Source organism: Ambystoma mexicanum, chromosome 4p (genome assembly GCF_040938575.1).
Source record: "Ambystoma mexicanum isolate Mex_15411 chromosome 4p, UKY_AmexF1_1, whole genome shotgun sequence".
NCBI lineage: Eukaryota > Metazoa > Chordata > Amphibia > Caudata > Ambystomatidae > Ambystoma > Ambystoma mexicanum.
This window is the reverse complement of record NC_090927.1, coordinates 381,956,070-381,981,447: the sequence shown is the minus strand read 5'-3', so window position 1 is coordinate 381,981,447 and position 25,378 is coordinate 381,956,070. Positions and strand designations below refer to the sequence as shown.

General features: G+C 47.7%; 1 protein-coding gene across 1 annotated transcript in view; it reads left to right on the top strand.

Annotated features, from left to right (window-relative positions):
- Positions 1 to 25,378, top strand: part of GEN1 (GEN1 Holliday junction 5' flap endonuclease) — a 742,451-nt gene that overhangs the window by 644,930 nt on the left and 72,143 nt on the right. The window contains exon 12 of the mRNA XM_069605926.1: positions 7,681 to 7,742. Within this exon, the coding sequence (XP_069462027.1) occupies positions 7,681 to 7,742 (62 nt within the window). The remainder of the gene's footprint in view (positions 1 to 7,680; positions 7,743 to 25,378) is intronic.

Here is a 25,378-nt window from a genome sequence, read left to right as displayed (position 1 = left end):
GCTGCCTTCCAGTTCACAATTAACAGTTTGCGGGGAGCAAACACTATTATATTCAGGGTTCTGCAGACTAGGGTCTCGGTATACCAGTCTTTGTAATTTGCCCCAAATAGTAGCTCTTCCGGAGACTGAGCTATATCAGCGTCTGGAATGCGAGTGGACACTAGTCTCTGCACCATTCCACAGTATGGTTGTATCTTTGGGCATGACCACAATATGTGCCCTATAGTGCCAGTTGCTCAGCAGCTGCGCCAACATGCGGTGGTGGGAGTCAGTCCCATTTTATAAATTTTGGACAGTGTATTACAAAGGCGTTGAATGATTTCGAACTGGATCTCCCTGTTTTTTAAGTTAGCTGTCATCCCTGGGATTATTGCAAAGAATTGGTAAATGTCACCTGTCTCTATCGGGGTGTCATGGTGTTGTGTCCAAGCTGCTGCTAAGGCTGAGTTCCTTCCCACATTGTTCGAAATGGCCATGGAGTAGAAGACCCAAAGACGTGGGCGTGTGTTTGTCTGGTGTTCGAGTTCTAATTCGCAGGGGCCCGGGGGTGCTTGTCTAGATGTCGCTGTAGTGCATCGTGTGATTTCCGCACATATAGTGCCATACTGTAACCAGTGTCTAGCGTGAATGTCTAGAATCCCGGACGCCTCATGGAGGGTGGCCACTTTTGGCCCATCACACAGGTCTAGTATTCTGACCTGGACCCAACGGGAATCATGCAGTGGATGTAGGGAAGTGATGTGGCAGAAAGTGGTGCATAAAGCACAGAGAATTGAAAAACCCCTCACTCCTCTGCCCTAGGGATAGATTGAATGAATATTGTCACATACAACAAAACCATGCTAGTGATACCAAGGTAAATAAAGAAAAATATATATCACTTTAATAATGAATATTAAAAACAGAACATATTCATACATCACAGAAAACACAAAAGGTATCTGTCTAAACAATAAGACATACAATACGGAAAGTGGAAGTTTAATGAATCCTACTTTCACATAAAGAGATTTCGACTATCACGACTATATTTAGACGCTGTTAGAGATAAAAAGTGTCGACATGTTTCGGGTCAGAGCTAGCGCGTGTGCCAGATGAGAAGTCTTGGAGACTAGCCAGTATCCGGAGTGGACGAGGCGTTCTGAACCACCGAGGCTAAGGCTGTTAGTCTTCGTGCCCTTGCTTCTCATCTGGCACACGCGCTAGCTCTGACCCGACGCTCATATGCTCCGCGTTCAAGCCTGATTAATATGAGAAACGATAGTGTTTTCCTGCTCACGGCACACATTTGTAAGCCGCTCGAGAGGGGCGGCCCCCCTACCCCCACCTTCTTTGTGGGTACTTTTGGCCCATCTGTGCGTGACTTCTGTGGACACAGAGATGCTTTGTCAACATACAGTGTAAAGTGCCCGGGTGACTAAACGAATTGACGAGGTGAACCTTGCCATAGAACCTCAATCCATGCCACCCATGTACCACTAGATGTATTTAAATTATTTCCGAGACAGATGAATTTTTACATCTACTCCATCACACCCGACCCAGTGGAAATAAATACATGATGTCTCATCTAAACTACACACAAGCTTCACTATAAAGAAATCCTCTGTCCTGAAGATGGCCACTATACTTGTTTCCGAATGGACACCTGAGAACATGTCCAATCTGGTTTTTGGCCGAAACATGTCGACATTTTTTATCTCTAACAGTGTCTAAATATAGTCATGATAGTCGAAATCTCTTTATGTGAAAGTAGGATTCATTAAACTTCCACTTTCCGTATTGTATGTCTTATTGTTTAGTCAGATGCCTTTTGTGTTTTCTATGATGTATGAATATGTTCTGTTTTTAATATTTATTATTAAAGTGATATATATTTTTCTTTATTTACCTTGGTATCACTAGCATGGTTTTGTTAAATTGTATGTGACGATATTCATTCAATCTCTACTATCCCTAGGGCGGAGGAGTGAGGGGTTTTTCAATTCTCTGTGCTTTATGCACCACTTTCTGCTACTTGACTAATGTCCCATTTGAGAATTGTTCCCCAATAACAAAAAGTTGGGATTTTGCCCTTTTTTTGTATACTGGGAAGGGATGTGGCCTAGTGTCAGGAGGCCCTTTATAGTCATCCATGTAGGAGCCACTTAGATGTTGATGCCGTGTTGGGCCCGAAGTCTGTGCCACTTGGCCACCATCGGCCCTACTACTGGGTGCGATTTAAGGTGTCTTACTAACTTCGCTGGGGGGGTGACTGGAACATCCGATGGGGATGCGGGGGCCATCAACGCAAGCTCCATCGCCCTCCAGCTGGAGTGGTTGTCAGTATTCAGCCAGCCTTTGGCCCAACAGATTTGAGCTGAAATGTAGGGAGTGCGAGGCCTCCATCCTGTTAGGAAGCAGTCAGGATCCCTTTGCGAATTCGTGCCCTCTTGCCCTGCCAGATAAACTTCGAGAATGCGATATCCACAGATTTATACATCTTTGGGCTATGGGCACACGGTATCATCATCGCCATATATATAAGCTTAGGCATAGAGTTTGACTGTACTGATTCTGCTGGTCATGGATAGCGGTAAGGTGTCCCATTTGGTGGGAATCTGAGCGGATCTGTTCGACCATGCATGGGTAATTGAGCTCTCGGAGATCACTGATACATGCGCTAATGTTAACTCTGAGATACTTAATATGGCCCGTTTGCAGCCTGAAGCGCGCTACCCCTCCCGGATCCCAGGGAATATCTGTCCTTTTTTGTGAAACACTACAATGTTCGCAGTCATCATTGACCTCGGTAGGTGGCCGGTTTCGGCTGCTTCTGAAAACACAGCGTGGAGTTTTGGAGCTATATCGTCGACCATTGCCTTGTAAAGATCTATCGGGATCCCGTCCGGACCCGTGGATTTACCTGGGTTCAGGGCGAGGCTCGGACGTCAGCCTCGGTCAAAGGGGTATTTAGCGCCTCATATTAGGCCTGAGTGATTTTAGGTAAGCTGATAGCCTTCAGGAATCCCAGCATTGCCTGCAGTGGGAGTGCCTCCGGCTTTGCGTATAGTTGCGCATAGAACTCTGCAAATCTAGAATTGATGCCCTCATCTCCCTCAATTTTATTTCCTCCCCTGTCCCGTATGGAGGCGATAGCCGTGTCCACCTGTCTCTGTTTCAGAGCGAGCGCCATATGGCGGAGGGGCCGGTCGTTTTCTACATCATACTTTTGGGTCCAACTTGAGAAGGACTTCTGGACCCTAGTGTTCGTGATTTCTTTAATGTCTGCCCGTATTTTGTGGAGCTGAAGGAGAGTCTGCTGATCCGGTGATGATTTGTGTCGCTTCTCTAGAGCTCTTACAGCGAGTGTCAACTGGCTTTCTTGGTCATGCCACTGCTTGAGTTTATATGCCCATCTGGAGATGCATTGGCCTCTCACGAAGGCCTTGAACGCGTCCCAGCATAAGTGGATGGAGTGTGAGGGGTTGATGTTGGTGTCCCAGAATATATCTAGATCCCCCTTAACATGGTCTACAAAATCGAGGTACGGCAGGGCTTTTAGGTTGAGTCGCCATTTTGGGATGCTTGGTGGCGCACCTGGGAGGGTTAGTCTGATTTTGACAGATGCGTAGTCTGAAATAGTGATGGGGAGTATCGAGCATTCATCCAGGGAGTGTCACAATGCACTGTGCTAGCCAGTAGTCGATTCTGGAGTAACTTTGGTGGCTAAAGGAGTAGAAAGTGTAGTCTCTACTGGACCATGTTTAACTCTCCATACATCCTCCAGGCCCAGTTCTGCGAGAAGTGAGGTGAGGGTGGCTTGTTTCTTCGGTCTACCAGTGGGGGAGTGGGTCGTGGCGTGCCTGTCGAGGTCTGGATCCAATACTACGTTCCAGTCCCCTCTAATCAGTGTGATTCGCCTCATATATGGTGCACATGTAGCAACGGTATGTTTAAAAAATAAATAGATAAATAAATAATTAAAAAATAAAAAAGGCGGGGGTATCAGTCGTTGGGGTGTATAGATTGACGAGTGTGACTGGATGTTGGTGGAGCAGCCCCTGCACCAGAACACATCTTCCATCTACATCAGCTAACATGTTTTGGATCAGGAGGGGTACCCGTCTATGTATCAGGATCGAGACTCCTCGCTTCCCCCAACATGGGGCATGTACGGCCGCCCCCACCCAGCTCCTCTCCAATTTCTTTGATTCCCCTTCATTGAGATGAGTTTCCTGAAAGAATAGGATGTCCCCTTGGAGGTCTCTAAGGTGGTTCAGTATGCGTCTGCGCTTAATGGGGTGCCCCCAACCATTGCACATTTAAGGATATCAATGTGATTCTAGCCATCTCCCTGTCTCAACAAGTCTGTCTGGCGATCGCAGAAGGAGGGCCAGGTTCCGTGATGTCCCCTGGGGCTCAATATGTTGGGGTTGCCTAGCATAATCCCCTAGTGGCCACCCTTACTTGTTGGACCCGAAGTGTAAACTAAACATTGAACCTTAACTAGATCAATAACTAAAAACCATTCAATTATAACATTGGGCATGGAGTTTCCATGCCCAATACTAGGCCAAAAAAGCCCTTGCATGGTTTCTATGAGCGCAAACTCTCGGGTCCGCACTTGTTGCCATGCATGACGAAGAGCCCTCTACCTAAGGCCAGTTGTCTCGTGGGGCATCCGGGGTGTCATGTCCGAACGGTAGTTGTTGTTTTGCCGATGGTTGGCTCGTGTTTCGGACTAGTTGGCACCAGCAGGGCTTCGCTAGCGTTGGTGATGAGGTCAGGGGATTCGTCGGCGTAGTGTTCATGGGGGGGTCGAAAGCCACGGGCTGCTCGATCCGCGCGGGCCTGCAGTGCCTCTGCAACCCACAGTTCACGTTGCTCCCCCCGGGAGATGCAGAGATGGCAGCAATCTTTGGATGAGATTTGTTTCGGTGAGCGGCCTCCCAATGATGAGGCAGGTGCGTTATGTCCCAGTCGTGGGCCCGGGTGCCATGAGGATCAGATATTGGCACAGTGGGCTCAAGTCCCCTTTTTTGTGAGAGTTCACGTCGTAGGCTCCCTCCGGCCTTGATCGGGACCCCTTAGGCTTTTCCCTAATTTTTGCCTCCTGCCTTTATTTCGTGGTAAGCGGAATTCGGTTGAGGTCGCTTGTGATGCCTGTGCCTTCATTTCAGTTTCCCTTGGGAAATCTGTGGAGACCAGGTTTAGGAGTTGCAAAAATATCCAGGCCTCCACCGGGCCATCGTATGTGTGCCTTTGGCAATCTATCTGGACGCACCACACCGCTGGGAATTTCAGGTAGTGCCTCAGTTCCTCTAACAGGGGGTTAAACTCCTACCTCCAGGGGAACACCTCTGCAGAATAGTCGTTGAAGAGCCTTATAGGGACTCCGTCGATGTTCGCCTGCCCCACCGCTCTGCACACCTTTAGTATCGCCATCTTGTGTTAGAAATTTAAGAGTCTGAACGTTATTGGCCTCGGGCGTTCACCGGCCGCTGGTTTTTGTATAGGAGCACAATGGATTCTTTCCATTGTCAGTTCTCTCGGATTGTCTATATGGAGGATGTCTTGCATGAAATTATACATGAAGGACTCCAGGTTGGGCCCCTCTGCATTCTCTGGGAGGCCAATCATCCTCAGATTGTTTCCGCCTGGATTTATTTTCCTGGTCTTCCAATTTAGCGCTGAGGCATTGGACCTCTTAGATAACACTGTCGAGTTCGGTAGCTGTTGAATCCTGGTTGTCCTCAAAGGAGCTGATAGGTTGCTCGTTGTTAGTCATCCTCTTGGCTTGGATGGTGAGCCACTCTTGGACGTCCTGTAGTTTTCATTTAATATCTTGGAGGGTAGTATTAGTTTAATGGGTGCGCTGACCTATGACCTTCATCTCAGCTAAAATGGCTTGTAGTTGCAATGGGACATTCATGTTTGCCTTGCGTCTGGGGGAGCATCTAGGGGTGGGTGCTGCGGTGCCTGTATCTTCGTAGGAGCTTGGCTGGCTGTCTAGAATCTCTTTGATCATAGCTCTCTAGGAGGCTCCCATCGACATTCGTGTATGTGCAACTTGCCCTGTGGTGAATAGAGGCCAGGTGATGTAACTGCCCCCTTAATGATTGGGCAGGGACCGGTTCGGCGTTATATTGTCTTGTACGTGGGCCAGGAATCGACCTCCAGCGGTTTCTGTCCAGCCAGGTCGGATCTATGCGATTTAGTAGTGTTGCGGTTCCCCTTGGATTAGTGCAGAGTAGGGTTGATGGCTGCGACAGGTGATGGTAGTAGGGCGGGTCACCCCATCAGAGCTAGTTTAAATGCTAGGGTGGCGACACGCCAATCCTGGGGTCAGTGCGCAATGACTCTGGGGTTGTTAATCTTGCTTCTCCTAGTTTGTTTGTTTCCCGCCCTAGGGGTGCGTTGGCACAGGGAGAAGTGTCCAATTGGGCGCGGGGCACCCCTCAGGCTGCACGGAGATCCTGCCTCTTCTTTGCACTGAGCAGCGTGATTCTCGTCGGAGAGAGATCCCAGCGTTGCCTCGGGTGAATAGTGGGTGACTCTGTGTCCGCTGTCTTACCCGCTCGCTGTACCCTGGGTTCCTCCTGGGCCCCGGCTCCGTGATCTGTGCCTGTGCAACTTCAGATTACGGAATACTATGGTCTCCCCTGAGGCAATGTATGTGGTTATCAGCCGTGCCTGCAGTAGTCGTAGGTCTAGCTGTCCAAGTGGAGTTAGCCCGGCAGTGGAGTGGAGAATCCGCCGGCCGGGACATCACTCCTCGGCTGGTCTTCCGAAGCTGGATGCCTCGAGTGGGTCACCAATCCGGGGCACAATCTGCAGCCCCCTGCTCAGGAACCAGTACCGCACCGAGACTTGGTGCTGATAATTTTTCCCTCGTCCCCCGTCAGCCCTTACTTGCGAGCGGGAGTGCTCCAGCGCAGCCCTCAACTGGTAGGATTACTTTAAGATATATCCCATCAATACATGGCATTTGAGGGACTATTTGGATTTATGATGGAAATACCTGGACAAATCATGGAAATACTTAACAAATGAGGCAACTATGAAGGCATTAGATGGTTGGCTGTCATGTGCTGGGATTATTTTGCAGTATGAAACGAATACCTGTATGTGATAGGAGTACCTGGAATATATAGTCATATCATTGGAGTGCAGGTCTTAGCCATTTGATATTACTTCCAGGCCATGTGGAACCATTCCTGTACCGCAATACGGATATACCCGTTTAAACACTCCAGCCACCCATATATAGTCACTCATACATTCTTTCATATTTAATTCATATAACTCGGCGCCCATTCAAACATGCTGAATCACACATCCATCCATGCTTCATTAATACATCAATTTGTTCACTACGCAAAAATGCACTTACTGAAAATGTTACTCATCCAGATCTGTTGCATCTTCAGGTGTCTGGTTGCGTCTATTAAAACCATGTTTTACCAAAATATATGATGTTCAAACTAATGTAAATACCTTATTTGCTTACAATTGAAGGCAGTAACTAAGCACTATTTATGTCAGCGGAAAAGGGAATAGTTTGATTTGCACAAAATGGCTATAAAAATGGCAGACACAAAATGGTTCCCGTTATCTTACAAGAGCTAACCTGTTATGTGATATTGCTATTTAGATATTTTGTACTGCATTCCTTTAAGTTTTGTACTTCTTTGACAGCATTGTGAAGATGCGAGTGAGAAATGGAAATCCTTGTTTTGAAATTCAGTGGGAAACGCCAGGTTTGTAAATTTCTCTTTTCAGTACCTTGCTTTATTTTAAAAATAAAAATGTACAATAATATCAAGAGTCTACGTTCAATGAATTCTTAAAAGCCATGTGAAATAATGCCTTCAATTCTATAGAAGGCAAAGGGCTTCAAGGGTCATGTGTGCTGCAGCCTTAAACCCAACTTCCAATCACACGGCCATGATTCCACCAAATGCTTCTTTTTTTGTTTGTTATATAATGCCACGCTCTTTATTGAAGGGTGCATTGATGTCTTACCTATCACATATCGGGCTCCTATCAACTACTACTGTTTGTCTAAAGAGCAACTGAGATACAAATGGCAGTGTACCTTTCCAACCATTGTGCTGCCAATAACATACACTTAAACATCATAGCTGCAAAGTGATCCTCCTTTACCTTCACTTTTAGCCAAGAATAACATTATTTCTGCTGTCTCTACATAATATTCATCAAACCCAATATATTTCAGTAGGGATTTCTTTGTCTGGGAAGACTTATCATAACAGCGATAGGTTAAGAGCTAGGCGTGATTACTATTCTGTTAAGTGAAGTTATAGATCTTAACACCAACACTGACATTTATTTTTCATTTTGTTTGTGTATTAACAGCATTTTGAAAAGTGTTTGAGGCAAATATGTGATTGTTGGCAGTCTATTGAAATACCTCAAACACTGCAGTGATCTGAAGTAGGAGAGGATTGTAATTCCTTCATGCCAATTACAGGTGTCCTTCAAAGGCAATCTGTGCTGTATTTGTATCTCTTGTAAAGTTGCATTCATCCAACAGCACAATGTGTGATTGCTGTATTAAGTCTCTGAGGAAAATATGTTTGCAAAGCAGGATCTTGCACTTGAAATTGTATAGCAAATGGCATATGCAAGAGTGTAAACCAATGGAGTCGGATTAGGAATTTGAAAAAGATATGCGACTAATTCTCCTCTGACGCCTCAGTTGAAAGAATAACACTGCAGAAGTACACTGAACTTATACAAAATCGCTATATGTTATGCATCAGGAGATACTAATGTGGTTTTAAATAGGTTTTCACAACATTTTAACTATATTTTTGTATATATTATGATTAAAAATGAAATAAATGTTTGTATTGAAACAGTTTTGTTTGAAAGGTATCAGTGATGGAGTTATTAGAACTCATTCCATAGGAAGTACCAGCAATGCCAAGAAATAAAACGGTAGGGTTATAATAGTTATGTAGGTTTGTGTTTCCTGAAACATAACCCCCTAGGGTTGAAAAAATGTTCAAATCTTTTATTGGTTAAGTCTTTTCCCGGAACCACGGGTGTTGTAATTATAATTGTTTTTTCACACATCTAAACGGACTAAAGAGCATTCTCTCATGCATATGGCGTGGTTGACTGCTTTCCTCTCTGATCGACCCTCCCAGGTTCAACTTGGGTCCTTCCTCTCCTCCATCTCTATTTCTACCTGTGGTGTTCCCCAGGGGTCTAACCTCTCTCCCTGGCTGTTCAACCAATACCTGGCACTTCTTGCCTACCGCATTGCCACGCTCTGCCCCAACTTCCAGTGCTATGCGGATGAGACTTAGCTCATTTTCAGGCTACCCTCATCCACCTCTTCTCGCTCTCTCATTTCTGACTGTCTGTCCACCATCCAGGAGTGGTGTGCCGCCAACAATCTCTGTCTTAATGCCAGCAAGATCGAAATTCTCCTCATCAGCACACCCGCTCCCTCCTTTCCTGCCACTCTCTGGCCGGCCTCTCTTGGCCCTCTTCCTGCTCCTAACTGTGAGACTAAGAACCTCAGGGTCAACTTCGACTCCACACTCTCCTTCTCTCCTCACATCTCTGACATCTCTAAGAAGTCACACTACCAGCTGCACTGCCTCATAGGTATTCTTCCTTTCCTCTCCTTCCCCCAGAAGCTCACTGTCTCCGGAGCTCTGGTTCTCTCCAGGCTGGATTACTGCAACAGCCTCTTTCTAAATCTGCCTGCTTCTACCTTCTGCAGCTCATCCAATACAGGACTGCGAGACTTATCTTTGGCCTCAAACCCCGGATCGTATCTCTCCAGGACTGAAATCTCTCCATTGGCTCCCAGTGGCTGAGAGGATTAAGTTCAAAACCCTCTGCGTTGTCCACAAGGACTTCTGGGGCCGGGGACCTCAATACCTTCAACTCTCTCTTCCTAAATATCTTCCTTCTCGAGCTCTTCGCTCATCCGTCTCCAACTCCCTCAGGGTCAGTCGCTTCTCCAAGCAACGAGTTGGCGGTAGATCTCTCTCTTCGGCTGTGGCCTCCCTCTGGAACAGTCTCCCTGAAACTTGAGGAGAATCATCTCCGAATCCGGAAGCACCTCAAAACCTTTCTCTTTGTTTCTGCCTTTTCTCCTCCTCTCCCCTGCTGACTTTGTGGCCGAAACTGAAACTGCACTAGTAACCAGGCCACCTTCTGATCTTGGACTCAGGTCCCCTACCCCGCCAGTCGCACACCTGCACTGCCTTCCTGGCAACCCCTGCACTTGGGGACTGTTTATGTATCCCTACAGTCCCACTACCAGCACTTGACACCTGTTGTCTGCACTTACCCTTGCACTTGCCACATGCTGGCCATACTTTTATTTACTGTTATTTATTCTATTATGTACTGCACTGTCCCCTCTCCCCCCCCGCACTTTCCCACTTCCCCCTTCCCATGCACTTGCGCGATCTGAATGACACCTGGCCTAGTAGGATCGTTGTCTGTCTTCCCTCTTTTCCCTCCCCCCTTCCCTCATCGCGCCTTGAAACACTTGTGTATAGGCGTGGTATAAATGCCATATCATATCATATCTTTCCATTGTCAGGCACAGAAAACTGTGTGTAAACCACTAACACTGACCCTCAACGAGAAGCACACCCTGACCTTGTCAAGTGGTTCTGTCTCCAGGTTGACAGTGGTGTGCCGCTTATCTAAAAGGGAAAGGGGGAGGGGGCTGTCCCTGCTAACTAAAATGACACAATGGATGAGTTCAAACACTAAAAATCCTAACGGAGTGCACCAGGACAGCTGTGTGACTTTAACCCTGTCTAGTATATGTTTGCAAGATGCATTCTGCCTCGGGTAATTTCACATGCCTTTATTCATCAACTGGACAGGACGCTCTTAGAGCGGTCACTCCTGGATCCTAAAAGAGAGGTCCTACCTCGGGGATCCCAATAAAAGGATGCTCACAGTAATCCTGTCACCATACACAAGTGTGAGCCAAATCTAAAACATGTATCTTGACAAAACTGCAAGTATATAATCAAGGTAACACTATGTCGACCGGTTTTGATGACTGCGATTATTGATGTCATCTTCTTCAGGACCTGGTCTCTCACACTTCGGCGTTTCTCTGTTTGAAATCCCCAAATCCGGATTAGGGAAACCCCTCCGTCCCCTATGAGAAAAGGGTTAGACCAGAAATCAACCCTTAAGCTAAGCATGTGAGCCAAAACCAAGTATTGGAGTACAGAAATGGTCATTCTCCTGCAGTTAATGCTCATGTCTAATTAAAGGGACACTCCATGTCATGATTCCTGCCCCTCATGTCCCCAGCCCTCCAAGATGTCAGGCTGGAGCCAGGCCACAATCACCTACATGGCCCTGAAGGGCCTCTCCATCCCTCCAAAGACCCACTTGGAGTCAGACTTGGCGCTTGTGGCACCTGACTCGCTCACTCCCATAGGATAACATTGGGGATTAGCCTTGTAGTGCATTGATGGGGACAAGATGGATGCCCCCACATATTTCGGTTCCCAGAACTGCATGTGCAGTCTAGTCTTTTGGGTGTGGTTCAGCCCAGAGACACCTGGGATACACAGAGACTATTTAAGCCATGCCCAGGCAGAGAAATATGCTTTGTGTTTTCTGCACCTGCAGCCTGACACTCACCGTGTTCGGATCGGTGTCCAGTAGGCCTGCAACTTTCTTCTGTGCTCTGCTCCTGCAAGCACAAGAACACTGTTGGGAACAGCCTTACCTTTCGGCGCTTCTGCCCATCATTCATCGCTCCTTCTGTTCTGCGGGCATCTTCAGCGGTGTCACTCCCATCCCGGCACGCCGCTTCCTAAGGAAAAGGGAAAAGAACAGAAAAAAGGCATGAGTAAGCATTCTGCAAATCTTCGCTTGTTTTTAAATACTGTACGAGCTTCAAACGCTTACCTGAATCCCAGCCGCTCTGGGGTGAGCTCTGTCTCCGGAACTTCTCATCCATCTGAAAAAAAGACACTCCAGGTTAGCGTGGAAACATCTAGAGTCGCTGCATACCGCGCTTACTCACTGCATTTGTTCTTCATAACCGGCATCTACGCTGAAAATGTCGTGGCACCTAAAAGACACAGGAAAATAACTCAGTTCAATACAAATACTCATCTCAGCAGCACGCTGCCATCCCGGACGCCGGCCATCATCTAAGGAAGGAAAGGAACGAAGTTAGAGAACTGTTCAAAAGACTCATTATACTTACCTGTCGGATTCTTGCCAGTGAAGTAACTAGGCAGCAACGAGCCTGCATCAATCAACGCGCCCCTGCAAAAAAGCAGGACGGAGATCACACTATCCAAGAAAACAAGGCCCAGTCTCCAGTCGAATAACCTCCAGGAAAGGGTTCGAGGTCGTAAGAGGTCAGAACAGGATGAGTGACATCCCCCTGGATACCAGGTGAGTGTTGCACTCAAGCTGTCATCATTGTTGACTGAAAAAGGGGGGAGGGGCAAGAAGAACATGCGATCTCCCTCTTAAAGTGTGTAATCACCAATGTCATCAAGTCCTCACAACAAATAGTCTAATCCACCGTACAATATACAATATGTGCTACTAACACAAGGCGAGGAGGCTGCATTAATAAAGAAACTGTGCTGCTACATACCTCAGGTCTTAGGGCGTGGGTGGTGTGGAAATGGTAGGAGGACATGAGTGGAAGACTTGATCACTTTGTGCCTATGCAGCATGTTAATGCCTCGCAACTGCGAGAGAACAAAGGTACAAGAACAAGCATGTTAAATGATTGGACTCCATGCCGTGGGAGAAGTCCTGTCAGATATGTATCTAAACAAATCTTCCCTTGTGTCATAAGCCGAGGGCAGACACAGGGTACACGCTCAGCATTTGAATAACCCACTCTGCTCTTAACAGTTTGCAGCCTTTGGCGTCTCCTTCGTACGAACAGCTGCTCCATTACAGTAGCTGGCGACGGGATAGGGAAAAAACAAGCGTGATGGATGTTTATTCAGTGCCGCAGGGACAGGGCCGTGGCCATCCAAAATGCTTGACAAGTGATCGAAAAAACAGTCGGCCATCTTAGCCTATGCTGCAAATTACGCGATCAAGGTGATATGGGCCGGTGTTGATCGTTGCACCAATAACTGAATCAAAAATGCATAGAAAAAGTAACATATTTGGTACTAAACATGTGTGAAACACGTTCCGCACCGGTTGCATATTTGTTAGCGAATTGTTAAGCGGGTATTAGTCATGGACACTGAAAATGCATATTCGTGGTCATACACCATAGTTTTAGAGTATGATTCAAGCTGTGTCGATTGGCACCGCCGGATGTTTTAAAAATGCTCCCTGATGATATTTTAGGTCAGGTCGCAGTGCAGGCAGTAACATGGGTAATAATAGGACCCAAAGCAGAGTAAACCAATTCAAGGGGAATACATTGGCTCAAGATCCCACTGGTGAGTGGTGCCAATGAGTTGTTGACTGACCAGATCACATAAGCACAATCATGGGGATTTGTCATAGATGTACTGGTTGGCCCAGATCTGCTGTCTTAGAGCATGGGTCACCAGTGTCTGACCACATTGGAAATGCTAGTCCTAACGGGGTAAGACCTCCAGGTCATGCCATTGTACCGTCTCATTTAGACCACTTGTACACGTGTCAAGGTGAAATATCCAGTGTTTCTCTCTCCTAAGTAACATGTTGGAAACATTGCCCCCCCCCCCCGGTGCACTTTTTCAATGATGGTCCACGGGAAATCTTCAGGGCCATGGCCTTCTGCCAAAAAATTAGATACCAAAAGAAGCTATAAGTTTCCCTGTCCTTAGGCATGACTTGTGCTCAATTAACCTTTTTATGACTGGTTGTGTCATCATACCCACATAATGAAAATTGCACGAGCATGTGATGAGATAAACCACCCCTGTGCTATTGCATTTTGGTGAAGGACTTCTGTACCCATGGGGTGTTCCACCCTATGTCTATGGTCAAACTGCATTTAGTCTGTGCACATTGGAGCACCTCCCACAAGGTGCATGACCCGTGGGGGGGCGTACTAGTCCATAACATTGGCTGGCTCTGATTGAAAAAGGCTTCATTATTGGCTTGTGGCAGTGTTTTGACAAGCCTATCCCTGATGTTTTACCTGCGTTTCAGGGAAAAGAAGGGAGATGGAAGAGGATGTTCGCCATTGTTTAGAATCGGTTATATTTTCCCTCATAGGAGGTTTAAGGGGTTTAGGTAGCTGCTGTAAAGTTATCTCTCCAGGGATTTTTTAGCTCGCTTGTATGTTGTATTCACAAGCTTTCTAGGATACCCTGCTGACCAATTTCTTTTTTAGTGTCTTAGCCTGTATGGCATAATTGGTCATCTGCGTGCATGTACGCCTGTACCTCAAAAACTGCCCGAATGGGAGGTTATCTCGTAGCGCTTGTGGATGATAACTTGAATAGGCTAGCAAGAAATTGCGGTCCGTTGGTTTTCTATACACCCTGGACAGTAACGGGCCATCTTTCAAGATGATATGTAAATCTAGAAAATGGGTCTCCTCCTTGTTTGGATCAAGAGTGAATCTGAGGTGTGGATTACAGGCATAAAGCTATATGTGGAAGGATTGCAGTTCTTCCATGTTGCCTTCGAAAATCAGGAAAATGTCATCTATATACCGTCGCCACACCTTTATATGTTCTTTAAATGGGTTGGTAGCTGGGTATATGTGACTTTTTTCAAACTGATCTACATACATGTTTGCTAAACTGGGACCAACAGTAGCCCCCATAGCTGTTCCTGACGTCTGCTGATAGGTTTCATTAAACAGAGGAATAAAATGTGTCAATGCAATCTCTGCCAGCTGTGTTATGAATTGTACAGGCACATTAAACAGTTCTATGCCTGACTCCAGGAGGTTCTGTATTGTGGAGAGTGTTACCTGTTGTGGGATCTTGGTGTACAGGTACTCAATATCCAAAGTCACTAGCCATTGCTTCTCTCGGTCAACATTGAGTGTGTTCAGTAGATTAAGTATGGCAGTGGAATCTTTAATATACGATTGCATCTTGGGAATTTCATCCTTAATGAAAAAATCTACGGACTGTGACGTGGTTCCAGTATTTAATTAATGCCCGATACAATTGGGCGTACAAGTGGTGGATTAAGGCCTTTGTGGATCTTAGGGAGGTCATAGAAGGCCGGTAAGCGCAGATGCAGAGGAGTGAGAAAAGCTGCTTCTCTTGAGCTTATAAAGCCTTCTGCTACTATGGGCCCTATCAGAGCACTCAAATTGCTCGTGGGATCTGTTGGTAGTGCTTGGTAGCTCCCATAGTCTTGTAGCAGCGAGTTGGCCATGTTATTATAGTCCTCTGTGTTCCTCAATACAGTGGCCGCTACTTTATCAGCTGGTTTGATTACAATGGTATTGTTAGCCAAATCCGATAGGGCCGTCAATTGTGCTTTAGTACAATTGTTATGACAAAGGGAATCTCTTTCAATAACAGTGATCCTTCCCGCGGGGTGGTATCCTCACTATACAAACTCCTCCTAACTTCTGCCCCACCGCAGCCTTCTGGGACCCGGGGCGACTGGGCATCCGAACTGGAGTTGGATCTCACCGACCAACTGTGGACGAAAATGTGCTCCCACACCAATAGTCTCCTTGAACTTCTGCTACCGCACCATTCAGTACAAACTGTTGAACAGGTTATATTACACCCTGCGCAAGATCCCCAGGTTTGCTCGCTCCGACCCAAGGCTTTGTCCTCGCTGCGGTGCAGAGGATGCGGGCCATCTGCCTATGTTCTGGGCCTGTCCGAGGCTAGCTGCATTTTGGGACGAGATCCTGAAAACTCTGTCGGAAATCTGTGACACTGATATTGAGCCTCACCCACTGGGGGTACTGTTTGGGGCATGGGGGGCTGAGGGAGCCAGAAGTGCTGCTAAATTCTTAAACGTGAGTTGTATAATTGCTAAGAAGCGTGTATTGCAGAGCTGGAAGTCCCCCTACCCCCCACATTCCAGAAATGGTTGAACTTATTAACATGGTCTCGGAACTGTGAGGAGGAGTACCTCACTACCCTCCCGGCCCACTCCCAGCCTAAAACTTCTGGTTTTCCTTTAATACCTATCTTAACAGCCTAGACTCACCTTTCTCTGGGGACAACTCATCGCAATCATCCCTATAAAGTGCCACAGCTTTGGATGCTTCAAGAGGCTGCATTCCCGACTGTCTTTATGTTACCGTTCATGTGCACCACTGTATTCAGTTAAATATGTATTTTGTCACTCCTGGCTGTTCTGATGTATGTGTAAGCTATTCACCTCTGCCAACAAAAATAAAAGTTAAAAAAATAAAATAACAGTGATCCTTTTCAGGAGCGCTTGTTCAAAAGTGATAGATTCTGCTGAATTGGCACATGACGGTGGAAAGAACTGGAAGGGGGGGCGCAGGCCTGTAGTGTCTTGATGTTCTTGTTTGTTCTCACGGAACAACTGTTTAAGCCTAATTTTGCACATCATCTGTGTCACCTCAATCCTTGTCTAGAATGGATCGTATCTTGCCCTGGGGATAAATGAGAGGCCTTTCTACAGGTCTCCTTTTCCGCAGTCATAACTATATGTGTCAAAAGATTCATATTAGAGAGGGTTCGGTTGTAATAATCCCTGCCCTCTGCTGTGCGTCACCTGTGGTTATTGATTCTGCCACTGTGGTCTTCCTCTGCCGCTCCCTCCTTGTCCTAAAAAAGGAAGAGAACCTGAGGAGACACCTCCTCGTGGTTGCCCGCTAAAATTCACTTGTTGGCTAAGCCCAACTGTGATGTGCACAGCTGATGTGCAAAATAAGGCTTAAACAATTCTTCAGTTAGAAAAAACAAGACCATCAAGACGCTACAGTACTGCGGCCTACCTCACAGTTCTTGCTGGCCTTTGGCATTTGTTTCCCATGTGGTAGTCCAGGGAGGGTCCCCGTCCTTTCCCGGAGGGAGAAGCTGTAACGCAGGCCAGCCAGAGCTCCAGGAATGCTCAAAGAGTATTGACGCGACAAAGGACAGGTTCATAGAACTATACAAGCAACAGTTCAGATGTTGACCAACGGCTGTCCAGGAAAGTTAGGAGTTATGTCGCCGGCCCTGGGCATTCGTGTCAATCCCTCCCCAGAGGGAAACGCTGTAACGCAGGCCAGCCATAGCTCCAGGATAGTCCGGGGTGATGTCCCTGGCCTTGGGCACCCGTCTCCCATGTGGGTCGACCATCCTCAACTGCAGCGGCAGTCCCAGGGAGCCTCCACCGGTTCCCTGAGGGAAATTCTATAACGCAGCCAGAGCTCCAGGATGGTCGGGGGTGATATCCCTGGCTATGGGTGGCTGTCTCCCATGTGGGTTGACCGTCCCCAAGCCCAGCAGCGGTTCCAGGGAGTCTCGGCAGGGTGCCAATACCTCCCCAGAGGGAATAGCTGTAACGCGGCACAGCCAGAACCACAGGACGGTTGGCAGTGATGGCCTTGGGCATCCATCTCCCATGTGGGTGTACTGTCCCCAAGCACAGCGGCAGTTCCAGGGAGCCTCGGCAGGGTCCACATCCATTCCCGGCGGGAAATTCTTTAACACAGCCAAGCCAGAGCACCAGGATGGTCGGGGGTGATGTCCCAGGCCTTTGGTAACCGTCTTCCATGTGGGTCGACCATCCCCAAGCCCAGTCTGGAGCTCTAGCTGGGCTGCGTTAGAGCTTTTCTTTTCGCCGAAGAATGGGGACCCTCTCGGGGCTCCCCGGAACTGCCGCTGGACTTGGGGATGATAGACCCACTTGGGAGACAGGTGCCGAAGGCATGAGACATCGCCCCGACCATCCTGGAGCTTTGGTGGGCCTGTGTTGCAGCTTTTCCCCACCAGGGAGCCCCGGCAGTATGTCAATACCTCCCCAGAGGGAAAAGCTGTAACGCAGCCCAGCCAGAACTCCAGGACGGTTGGAGGTGATGTCCCTGGCCTTGGGCCTCCATCTCCCATGTGGGTTGACCATCCCCAAGTACAGCGGCAGTCGCAGCGAGCCCCGGCAGGTTCCCGCTGTGATGCAGCCCAGCCAGATCTCCAGGATGGACGGGGTAATGTCCCTGGCCTTGGGCAGCTGTCCCCCATGTGAGTTGACCGTCCACAAGCCCAGCGACCGTTCCAGGGAGCCTCGACAGGGTCCCCGTCCTTTCCTGGAGTGAGAATCTGTAACGCTGGCCAGCCAGAGCTGCAGGATGGTCCCGGGTGATATCCCTGGCCTTTGGTGCCTGTCTTCCATGTGGGTCGACTGTCTCCAAGCCCATCCTCGAGCTCTGGCTGGGCTGTGTTATAGCTTTTCCCTCTGGGGAGGGATGGGGACCCTGCCGGGGCTCCCTGGGACTGCCGCTGCACTTGTGGATGGTCGATCCACATGGGAGACTGCCGCTCCCAGTGAAACACCAATGTTCTGCTGGCATGGGGAAATTTGTGCCCTGACCCTGCAATTGTGTTCCAGCCCACTGAAATAACGCCCCAGACCACCCACTCACACCACCAACAATCCAGCCCCAGTCCCACCTACTCCACTGACAATGGGCCCTAACTGTAGAAGAAAAACACGACTTGCATAACAACGTAGATGCTTCTAGCGTAAAAAAAACATGTAAACAAAACCAAAAAACATCCAATCACCGCCCATCCCTTTCAAGCCATCCGTGGTGGTCTAGTGACCTTCATCCCCAGTAAATACATATTTGCCCCTTTCTAGGGGCAGATTGGCATATTACACTGCCAATCTGCCCCCAGGGAGGGCTACATGACATGCCCCCTATCCATTTGGGGTGGGGGGAGAGGACCACACCTATTTTACGAAAAAGAAATCCCTAGTGGTCCAGTAGGCACCCACCCCCCAAAACCAACCCCAACAAAAAGTGTACTTATTTTATTTATTTCGTTTGCCCCTTCCCTAGGGGCAGATGGGCATTAGTGTGCCCATCTGCCCCCAGTGTGGGCTAAAAGTACTGCTCCATGCTTTAGGGGCAGAAGGCGGACGCTTATATACTAAGCAGCCTCCTCACCCCCCAATTAAAAAAAGGATCCCTGGTGGTCTAGGGGCATTGCTGGGCGCAGATGGAGCGATCCGCGCCCAGCAATGCTTCACGAAAGGTGTTGTTGGAAAGGGGAGAGTCTCCCCTTTACAACAACACCTCCCTCGTTTTAAATGGCATAGAAATGCTGGAGATCAAGGGAGGTATGTACCTTCCATTTCACTGCTGCAGCCAGTAATGTCACATTGGTGCGCATTATGCACGCTGACGTGAAACTGAAGGAAATCCAACCCCCGGGGAATGAGGAGAAACCTCCTCCTCACATAGCCCAGGGGTTGGATGTCAAGTTTGTGCGAGCACTGCAAACGTAGTGCTGAGGATGAGAGCTTGTCCTTACCACTTGAAGGGTTAAGAAAGCTCTCACTCATTTAAGTTAAGTATTTATTAATATGTATTCTCTTGTACAGATATTTGAGCATTAAACATAGTATAGAATATGCAGCTTCAAATATTCACAGTATTTTTGAATATAGTCCCATCGTATTCTTCCACTCACTTCTAGAATGTTATAGCAATCTACAATCAATCAGCAATAGCCATCTAAAATTGTGGCAAAGTAAAACAGAAGTTTATACTTGGAATAGTGCTATTAAGATTGGTGAGCCAGAGTACAGGTGAGATTATACCAGTGCTTGTAAATCCACTAAATGGAAAGGGTTAAAAAAAACTCTGTCAAACGCACATGGTTCCCACAGCATTTACCTAAAAACAATCTAAAAGCAAACTAAAGACCTCGACACCCATGAGCCACACCCACAGGCAACACACATCAGTCCCCTTTTCCGCATGGATAGGTCGAGATGCTCAGCACCACACTGCATTTTTGTTTCCTCACAATTGTTTACCAGGCCTCTGCTTTCCCTTCTCCGGATGATTCCAGGGGGAGGTAGAGATTTCAGTTTGTAGGTCGTACATAAAGCAATACTCAGAGTGCCACCTGCTCTCCCTCTTTAACATTTTTTTTCCCTGATCACTGCTGGGATATGTAAGTGACTCCCTGTTTTACAGGGTCTTGAAGGCGAGACCTGCCCGGAGGCAGGAGATCCTCCACTCGGTGTCTCCGGAAAACACCTGAGAAGCTTTGTGGAGCCAATTTTAAAGCACCACAGTGCTCTGACTCCTTTCAGGGAGTAGTCCCATCTGGGAGGGATCAAATGGATCCTATATCTGGCGGGATCAGTAGCGTGGCTCCAGTGGCTGTTACCAGCAATCGCACCAAGGACCCTTCTAGGTCTTAACTGGTCGTAACACAGAGACACCATTCCCACGACTTGGATCTCTTCAGAGTCTTCTGACAGGTCTGCTAGCCGGACACATCCTGATAGCTGGGCACCTCACAGCACCAGCAAAACGTCTTTTACTGCTATTAACCCTTTACGTGCCAAGGACGAGTATGCTCGTCCTTTTTGCATAGACTTGCATAATAGAACCCGTCCCAAAGGCAAGAAGCCTTTGGTAATGGACTCTGCCAGTGTGTCATCGTTTTCAGTTTACAGGAGTCAAAGTTTCTAAAATGACAGTTTAAGGGCATCAAGGTGCCATTTTGATGAGGTCGGACTCAACCTCTGCTCCGTCATCTCTGCAGGAGTCAGGAGACTTGCATTAGGAGGTGGGTCATATGCTTCATCAAGGTTGGTGCTTTTACCACCAATTCTGTCAAAGGGCTCATTTAGACTAAGTATGGATTGGTCTCCAATGTCGACTCCCCCAGTGTCAATGTCTCAAATATTTGGAAACCCGGTCAGCTCCATCTTGGCAGCCAGCTGCCTGGACCCAAATGTCGTTAGCACTCCAATGTCAGCCTCTACTTCCCATGCTGCTTGTGATGATCCTTCCTTCAAACAATTCTAGTTGCTTTTGAGTTCTCTGACCATGACGGCCTATTTCAAAAGCGTACTTAAGGACCTCCTACAGCCTGAGCCAGTTGCTCCACCTTCTCACCCTGCTCTCTCACTGTCGCCTCTGCCGGAGACCATACCAGCACTTCTCCTAGTTGCTCCATCCATTGAACTGCTTGGGCCAGTGCATAACCCAGTCCTGCGCCTGATGCCTGATATTCCTCCTCCAGATTCTGGGAATGGGTCAGGTACACTTGATCCAGGTTTAGGGAGTGACTGTTACGCTCACCTGGTGTCCACGGGGGCGTCAATCTGAACTGGGCTGTTGTTACCTCTTCCAGCGACAGACGGGGTGCCGAAATGATGGACTGGACCGGACCACCCAGCTTAGCTTGTTTTGCCCGTGTGAATATTCTTCTGTAATGGAGAAAAGGGAATTAGCCAACTACGGGGACTGGGCGCCAACCCCACCTTCCCCCACTCCTGCGATCTCTTCCCACAAATTACTTCCGAACTCTTGCTATGTTCTCTCCTGATAGTTTGGAAAGAGGAGCTCTCCATCCTGCCTCGAGCGCAGAGGCGCGTAGATGACCGGTTACTTCACTGGTGTGGGATGTTGGAGAGTTGCAGAACGGTATTGACTCCGTAAGGAAATAGTTTGAAAAAGAGTTCAAAAACGTCTGGCCTTCACTCTGTCCAAATTCCCTAGGTTGCCTTAATAGTTCTTGAGAAGAGTTCCAAGTGGCAACCAGTAAGATACAGGTAAGTTTTATGGATTCTGTTCAGTTCGATAATGAGGACCTGGTCTAACCTTTGACCCTTTCCTTTTGCAGGCGCTGAATCGGTGGAGGTTCCGGTGATTGCGGCCTCAGGCAGTAACCAGGTAAGTCTGTAGCGGAATTCGGTTTCCCCTACTTGCGCTTTTGTATTGCTTTTGTTTCCCCTTTGGGGCCGGGGTACGGCGGAGAAGCTGTGGAGGCCGCGCCGACCCGAGATGAGGTAAGTACCCCCTGTGGTATCAGGTAAGTCCTGGGGATTGCCTTTATTGTCTGGGAATGCTCCCTTGCTCACCTTATTGTCTTTATTTCCACAGGTGTTGGAGAGCGGCCGCTGGATGCTGAAAAGCGCAATGGAATGTGGAGGATTGCTTCAGGTGAGTTCCCGCGCGGCGCTGCAGGATGCGAAGCGGCGCGCGTCTGATGATTTCTTCCTTCTAGGTCAGAGCCAAGAAGTTTCAGGATTCAGGTAAGGATTGCAGGTAAAACTCCGGTCCTAACCTTCATGGAAGTAGTTCCAGGTAAGTATCCTTCACGGCCCCACCCGAGTAAAAAATAGTTCCTAGGGAAAAATAGTCCCTCCTAGGCCTCATTTGACTTCTGGTCACTGGCAGCATGGTCTGCCTCAGGTAAATTAGCAGCATGGTATGCTTCAGGTAAGTCCTTGACCATGAGCCTGGCGCCCATGGCGCCAGGACTGATTCTGAACTTATGAGCCTGGCGCCATAGGCGCCAGGACTGCACCCAAATAGCCCCTAATTGGGGTTCATGGGCTTGCATTAAATGGCATGATGCCTGCTTCCGGGGTAGCTGGGCCAAACCTGGTTTCCCGGGGGCAGGCATCGTGACAGCGACGACCCTCCTCAAGATGCACCTGAGGGGGTGGGGGGGGCAAGGAGCTATCTTGCTTCGCTTTAACTTTTCATGAGAGGCTTGGAGGTGTGGAAGAATTTCTAAGCATGGCAGTGCCTCCATAACCTCCCCTGGAAGCAAGGGTTTTCACAAGTGCATTTGGTCTCCGACCCTTAGACAAAACCGGTGTTACTGCTAGAGGAGGATGTTCTTGTGGAAACTGGGATGATCTGGAGTAAGTCCCATTCCATCGCCTGCACCAACAAGAAGTTTGAGTATGGCAAAAGCAGCCATACTCAGACTATTGTCATAGTGACTCGTCCCATACCTTCAACCTCAGTTGTGGCCTCTGTGTCCTTCTTTCACAAGGGTGGTTCTGCCTCAACCTCTGCACGAGCTTCATCAATTGTAATTGGTTATTTATAACACTCTTAATACCCAGAGGTTTCTAAGCGTGGACACAGGGATCGAACCTGTGTTGCTCCGCGTCTTGCTTCCAAGGCTAGCGCGTTGCCCATGCGCTATCCTCCAAACAAAGAAGACCGGCTGCTCAACGCATGTGGTTTATTCAAACTCTTCGCTACAGTTGAGATAATCGAATGCTACGGTCTTGCTGCTTGCCACCAAGAAGATGACTGCATTTCAGACAGGCTTACTGCAGGAGATGTTCAATGCGTGCATGGCAGATGACAGGGTTATTGCACAGGATCTAATGGAAGGATCTGCACACCATCTTGACACATCAGCTAGAGAAATGTGCATTGGTGCAGACGTGCAGATCAGCGTGCCTTGAGTCCCGTACAGGACCTGCAGGATAACATTTTGACCGCCCTTTCAAGGTGGCCAAATTATTCCAATGCTTGTCATCGGACCAAGAAAAAGACATCTGAACTGGTGAATTTCCAGCCCTTTAAGACGACGTAGCAATACTGAGATGAATGGGGATTCAGAGATTACTCAAAACATCAATAATCATAACGACTCAGAAAGTAGGCAAAAAGATAACTGTTTTAATGTCAACTATCTAAAACAATGAGTACAACGAACGTCATTCGGACATGACATATAGCAAGGTCTCAACGAGCTTCACAAAAAAGCACTCTTTTATACTAAAATCTCGTCATAGGTGATTTACAACCTGCGTATTACTAACATCACCCTATGTGGCAAACTACAAAAACCTACTGAAGAGAGTGATAGCGTTTAAGGGGACATCTAAGTATATAATCCATACTCGTTTAATGGGCGTGAGAAAGGTGATAGGTTTCTAAACATTTGCCTCCCACCAATTAGAACATCATCACTTCAGTGGGCGGCTGTCAATTAGGCCTTTTGAACTTGTCCTTGAAAATGTTCTCTGATCCTGAAGAATGCAGGGGAGTAGAGATACTCATTTCTCGTGCGTAGGTGTGACCATTATGTTCGTCTAACTTCCTCCCTCCACGTCACTTAAGACTACAAAATCGAGCTAAGGCGTATTAAAAAAGACTATTTTCCAATGAGCCCCTGATGTCTTCTTTTTTCTTATCCACGCCTTCAGAACAGGTGGTTAATTCCTGACAGATTGCAACTAATTCCTGTTCCTTCCAGCCGGTAACGACCTTGGCTTCTTGGCTCATTCAACCTCGCCTTTCTGAAATTCGACTGTAATTTACTTATTTTCCTACTGCGACACACTAGGAAAATGTCTTTATTCCTTCTTTTGGTCCAGCTCTGAAACTTAGCCTCATGAAAACTTTGTCTGCTTGCGTTACTTTGCATCTGTACACGTGTGAACTGGCTTTAGCAATTTTATTGTTTCTTCAGCATAAGCCTCTTAATCTTGAGCCCAAGATGTTGCTTATCTTTGATATGTTCTTGATGCCTTGTAGAATATCCGCATTGTCTCGTCTCTGCATCTCTTCTATGTACGTCAGCTCGACTCTCGCATGATGTCCCCAATCTGCTCTCTAATGCATTTGTCCTTTTCCTTCTGGGTTTTCATTCAAATAGCCATCATACCATTGTGGATGCAGGTATGGTTTTCTCAACAGGAACATTGCCTCCAGGATTCTCTTGGATATAGGCACTTCCCCTGGTACTGCTAGAGTTTCACACTCTGGTACCCAACATATAGGCAGTATGGGCGAGGTGGTTGAGATGGGGGTACTTAGCTCCTTCTCTACACTTTTACATTTACAGCTAAGTTACTAACAAGCCTTACTAGAGCCCCTCAAAAACAGTTTGATTCTGGGGCCTCTAGAGAAGATTTTAAATTGAGTTCTCCAGCCTGGGGTCTGGCATGGATTCACATGCTCATGAATATTCCCCGTCGTCAGGCTGGGAATCCTCGGTAAAGAAAAAACCAGTATCAGTTTAGTTTCTGATCTGTCTTTCGTAGTAGTAACCAATCACTGGTCTCTGCGTCATACTGACCACAGCCAATGACTGCCCTCTACCTAAGCCCCGCCTCTGGCAGCCATCTTCAGATTTTTACCGCACGTTCATGTGTTGGGATCCTCGTGCTATTGCTCTCGAGCGTTAGTGCTATTTTTCACGTTTTTTCTCAAAAAACTTCGTTTTTTTTTCGGTCAAAAGAGCCTCAAGCTCCACCGACTCTCCATCCGATCAACGGGGACCCGTGTGGGATTCGTCTACGCCCCTCAAGGGTGAAGATTCGTCGAGCTATGCTTTTGGAGGATTCCAGAAGTTTCTCAGGCCCATCTCAGTCATGGCCCAGGAGAAGGGAAGCTCGACGCCCGGAAAGCTGTTCAGCGTCTGCCCTGGATGCCAGCTACAGAATGTCTTTAAGGAAGACGAACACTCCTTTTTGTCTTTACTGCCTACATGAGGACAAGACGCACGTGGAG